The sequence below is a fragment of the Phodopus roborovskii genome, unplaced genomic scaffold (genome assembly GCF_943737965.1).
Source record: "Phodopus roborovskii unplaced genomic scaffold, PHOROB, whole genome shotgun sequence".
Taxonomy (NCBI): domain Eukaryota; kingdom Metazoa; phylum Chordata; class Mammalia; order Rodentia; family Cricetidae; genus Phodopus; species Phodopus roborovskii.
Window position 1 is genome coordinate 117,328 of NW_026126277.1, and position 5,754 is coordinate 123,081.

A 5,754-nucleotide genomic window follows, 5' to 3' on the forward strand; every position below is an offset into this window, starting at 1 on the left:
TCACAGTTTGTAATCTTGCAAATATTACAAAAACATCAGCCACTGAGGAAAATTTCATGGATAAGACAGTAAAAAGTCCAACAAGTATAACTATGTATTGCATAATAAATAGCAGATGTAATAATTGGCTTGATATTTACTGTTTTAAACAAGAATCATTTATTCATCATGAACAAATACTTGGAAATAAAACAGTGTGCATCAAAATGAGAATGGCTAAATAAAATGTTATATGCATACAATACAATATTGTTTACTAGCAAAGATAAGTGGACTATTGATGCACAAAAGCACTCAACAAAATACAAAAGCTTTTCCAATCTTAAAAAAAATCACCACTTGACAAATTAGATAAAAAGAAAGTATGCCAATGTAATAAAGCCTATATATGCTCAACTGTGAAACAATAAAAGCTTTTACCTCTAGAACCGAAGTAAGACATTTGTTTCAGCACAATGAATTACCAGAGTTATTAAACTAGAAAAAGAAATAAAAGCAAGGAATACAATTTGAACAAAAGAATTAATCTTTGTTTATAGATGACTTGATCTTGCATATAAAAATTCTAAAAAGTACACAAAAGTATTCTTAACTGTTAAAAGCACTTGCAAATTTGGAGCATACAAAATGAAGACTGAACATCATGAACATTTGTGTTCCCTAATAGAACAATAGGAATAAAACGTAATAAAGGATATATTTGTAACAATAAGAAAACAAAGAATAATCACTAAAGATTAAGCTCACCCAAGAACAAAATACATTAAAACCCACTAATCTTCTGGGGGAACTTAAATAACTAAGAAATAAATGAGAATATACACTTATTTTTTGTAATTGAACTCTTCCTGTTTGTAAAATGTCAGAATTATTCAAAATAATCCAGATTCAGTGAAATTTCTATCAAAATACAAATAGCACTTTTTGGCTTTGCAGATGCCACTGTCCCTTGCCGCTTCCTGCAGCCATGGTCAACCCCACTGTGTTCTTCGACATCACGGCCGATGGCGAGCCCCTGGGCTGCGTCTCCTTCGAGCTATTTGCAGACAAAGTTCCAAAGACAGCAGAAAACTTTCGTGCTCTGAGCACTGGAGAGAAAGGATTTGGATACAAGGGTTTCTCCTTTCACAGAATTATCCCTGGATTCATGTGCCAGGGTGGTGACTTCACACGCCATAATGGCACTGGCGGCCTTTCCATCTATGTAGAGAAATTTGAAGATGAGAATTTTATCCTGAAGCATACGGGTCATGGCATCTTGTCCATGGCAAATGCTGGGCCAAACACAAATGGTTCCCAGTTTTTTATCTGCACCGCCAAGACTGAGTGGCTGGATGGCAAGCATGTGGCCTTTGGGAAGGTGAAAGAAGGCATGAACATTGTGGAATCCATGGAGCTTTTCGGGTCCAAGAACGGCAAGACCAGCAAGAAGATCACCATTTCCGACTGTGGACAACTCTAATTCTTTTGACTTGCAGGCTTCGTACCCACCAGACCATTCGTTCTGTAGCTCAGGAGAGCATCCCCCGCCCCATCTGCTCACAATGCACTGTAATCTCTGCTCTCACTGAAATTGTTTGGGTTTCATATTTTCCTCATTCCCCTCCAAGTCTAGCTGGATTGCAGAGTTAAGTTTATGATTATGAATAAAAACTAAGTAAGAACTGTTAAAAAAATAGCACTTTTTGCACATATATTAACATTCGTATGGAAATCAGAAGAATTCTAAATATGCAAAAAACAGAATGAACAAATATGTAAGTGTATATTTTACAGTTTCAATATTTATTATAAAAGCCAGATATAGCAGTGCACCCTTTAATCCCAACACGTGAGTAGTAGAGGTAAGAGCATAAGATTTCAAGGTGATGTCAGGCTACAAAATGAGTTTGAGACCATCCTGGGCTAAAAGAAAATTAAAGGTTAACTAATTAAATATATTAAAATAGTATTAATCAACACATTGCCATTATAGCATGGACACAATCATATAAACCAAATATCATGTCCAAAAAAAACACATCAAAGATTGGTACAAAAAAGTGGTATTATCTACATTTAAAAAGATGAAAATAAATTTGAGCTCACTCAAAATACAAAAATTAAGCATAATAACTTGAAAGAGCTAAATGAAAGATCTTTGGAAAAAATTACTTCCAGAAAAAAAAAAAGTGGAAAAGCTTCATGTTTTTTATCTGCACTGCCAAGTTACCACATGAGTGCTCATATTTATGCAGAAAACAGGAAATACATTGAGCTCTCAAGGAGGATACTTTAATCTAAATTTTAAAAGAAATGTTGTAGTTTGGGAAATCCTAGCCTAGCAAAAGCTTTAAGCTAGGGGAAATAGAAAAATATACATATGTGAGATCTTGGAGCTGTCATTCTTCCATCCACCTTGTCTCCTAAAACAGCCCATTAAAACTGGAATTCTCCTTGCCAAATTCTCCCTGAAGCAGATCCATAATCCGTATTCTGGGGACTCCTCCCTTTTAAGGAGAACTATGAAGGCAGAGAGAAAGAACACTAACACCCAGTCCTTTCTAAACAACAACCCCACATACAGTTTATACCATGAGGGAATTTCCTCTTATCTTCCAAACATACTTCAATATACATTATACACAATTTCACACTTGTTTGCATTTATTCAGGTTTTTAAAACTTCTCATGTCAATACAACATGGCAAAAAATGTGCAAGTTTTGTTCTTATAAACCTGTCATTCAAAAAAGAGAACTGAATCATGTACCTTTTAATCAGTGGACAAAATATTTTCCCCTTCATTCTTTACAAAAAATCAAATCATACTTGCAACTGTGATAAGATGATGTCTTTATTAAAAAAAAAAAACAAAGGACAGGGAAGTAAATAAAGGAAGTTGTCTTTGGTATTGTATTATAGACTTTTACAGCTGCTGGTTTACTTAGGAATTACATTCTGTTAGAGGACATTTTATACATATAATATGTGAGTTTCACTATATAAATTTTGCTGCCTGAAAGGGAACATGAGTAAATATTAAACTTTACTTAATGATGTGTATTCTGTGCAGTTAAGTGTACAGATATCAATAAATTCAAAATGTGCTAAAATAGATCAGATTTTGTGTCTGAGTAAATGAAAAGATGCTCCAATACATGATAAAACAAACATGGCAAATATTAATTGTAGGGTATAGATGAACAATATACAGACTATTACACAATTCTTTGGCATTTTATTTATATTTCAAATTTTTAATGAAATGTATATGTTGAATGTACACAGAGGGGTCACTTACAAGAGCCCTTCTTATAACTTATATATACACCAAACTGCATTGTTTATCCCATATGGCTTTCATTAGTTTTAACATTCTAATTTTCACACTATACTATACACATTGAGCAAGCAGTATATATAAACTCCCTTTTCCTGAAGTAAAACTCACTGTCACGTAGTTTATAATTTACAAAGAAGTGAGCAGTATGCTGATATGTGTTCATTCAATAGAAACACAATACCTTGGTTATCAGAGCTTTCATTATTATGTGCTTTCCATGATTCACATTGCCATTTGATATGCTTTACCTATGTTACTTCAGTAAAACTTTCAGACAGTTCACAAGATTTTGAGCTATTGCTTATTTATTAAGAGTATGTTGCCTTTTACTTTGGTAAGTAATTTATCCAAGATTAGAGAAAGCCAATAAGTGGCAGAATTTGAATCTAGCTTTTTAAGTGAGAAATCCATTTCCTCAAATGTTTAGCATCTGATATAACTGAAAAATTCATGAAATTTTCATTTCTTTGGTGATTTTTTGATTTGGTGACATGAAGAGAAAGAAGTCTGGTCAGCGAGAAAGACTTGGTAAATACAATTAATTGCTGATGTTGAGAAAATCCCCAGTTTATCTTAAAAGATTCAGCAAGCTGTATATGAATTCCAAGGCTCTTTCTACCAAGTGTACACAGACATACACACACACACACACACACACACACACACACACACACACAAACGCACACACACAGCATTTCTTCTCTTTAACTGTTGTAGAGAGCACTTGAGTTCATTCTATTATAAGTGATTTCCTTGCCTCAGGAGAGATATTATTTGGTTTCCATGGTCAGAGACCTTAGAGAAAAAAACTGTCAGCAGAGAATAGAGGAAGCAAATCTGTGTTTCCATGTGTGCACGAGCATGTCTTCTTAAAAGCAGTATTGAGAATTTTGGAAGAAAAATTCAGTGTGCATATGTGACAATCTCCTTATTCAACCAAGTCTGCATAAAAAGAGGTTTCAAAATTGGTATAGATAGGCTTAGTAGAGTAACTAAAATTAATTGAGTACATACTCTGAACCAAGCTGTATACTTCAAGTTTTAGAAGATTCTGTGTTGCAAATCCACAAGTTCATGAAGACAGCATATTAGTCAGATCATTCAAATGAAAATATAATCATTAACATAAAAAATTCCTTAGCATCACAGAGAAAGTAATGGCAGTCATTATGCCCAGTTAACTAACTTTGAACTATACATAGATAATTTTCATAACGCCAAAAACATTAATTCAGTTTAAGACTACAAGAGGTAAGAGCAGTGTTATCATAATAAAACTTTCAGCCACACATGGGCAGATGGGATAAAAATACTGGCAAGATGTTTATTATGATAATAAATATGTAAATAAAATTATATATTTAACCAGAATATTTAAGACTCTTACAGACAAAAGTAAAATCACTTGACACTAGGAAAAGTGTCTTGACAAATGTCAAGAGGCTATATAAGTTCTGCAGGTATAAGATGAAAACTTTGAAATGGAACCTTGCATCGTTCCATAATTTGGAATTCTGATGGGAACAATACTATGGAGTGGCCCTGTAGTCAGGGAACGGGACCACACATTACTAGGTGCTTGGCCTCTTATTTGAGGAACTGAAACAAAAACCCACACAGATTTGCAAAAAGTAGCATGGAAACTTTATTTAAATCAAAACAAAAGATCAGAATACACTGCAAGTCAACATAACTGAAGATAATGTAAAGCCCTGTTTATGACTCATGGCTTTTTAAAAATAGAGTTCAAGGCAATGTTGGTTACGAAGAGGTATAGTGAGGATGTTTCTCATTTCTCTTTGATAATTCCATACATGTATAAATTGATTTTCTATGATACAATAGGTAATCATGTTTTCCACTTTGCATGTTTTTACATAATGCAACTGATTTTACTCATATGCATGTCCAGTTACGGATATGCATAGAATGATACACAGGGCATTCACCCTGAAAGGTCATTTGAAGACAGTTTTTCTTATTATAAACACATCCCAAACCAGTTCAGGCCAAATTGTTCTTTGTATTTTTACTATCAAACACATTAGAACTATGCACAGAAAGAAAATATCAGTTTTTTTTAATGAGGACAAGAGAAACACTTTTCACCTTGTCTAGGGAATGAAGTGCATGTATATCCCAGTGCAGATGGCTGTCCAGGGTTACTAGGCACATTGTTCACCAAAGAGTACTTGCATTGTACATGCAAGTAAGAAAGTAGACTGCCAAGTGCATTATTAGAAAATAGCAGTGTTAATGACCAAAAGTATCATCCAAGGTTGCTCTATTCTCATCTGCCTCAGAACTCATTGAAACACACCTGGCAAGGATACCTTGCCCACATGAAGAACAGCAAAGAAGTGGAACAAGCAACTGCTTCCCATGCACACAAGGGCCTGTACAGTAATTGGACCACCACCAACTGAAACA

At 34.2% G+C, this 5,754-nt stretch overlaps 1 protein-coding gene across 1 annotated transcript; it reads left to right on the plus strand.

Annotated features, from left to right (window-relative positions):
- Positions 1 to 961: 961 nt before the first annotated feature.
- Positions 962 to 1,491, plus strand: LOC127218675 (peptidyl-prolyl cis-trans isomerase A). The gene has a single exon (XM_051179694.1). It carries the CDS (start codon positions 968 to 970, stop codon positions 1,460 to 1,462), a length of 495 nt encoding a protein of 164 aa, XP_051035651.1. The 5' UTR covers positions 962 to 967; the 3' UTR covers positions 1,463 to 1,491.
- The last annotated feature ends 4,263 nt before the right edge of the window (positions 1,492 to 5,754 follow it).

What these genes read in the sequence shown, in the direction of transcription:
- LOC127218675 (XM_051179694.1), top strand. Translation starts at nt 968, where the DNA reads ATGGTCAACCCCACTGTGTTCTTCGACATCACGGCCGATGGCGAGCCC.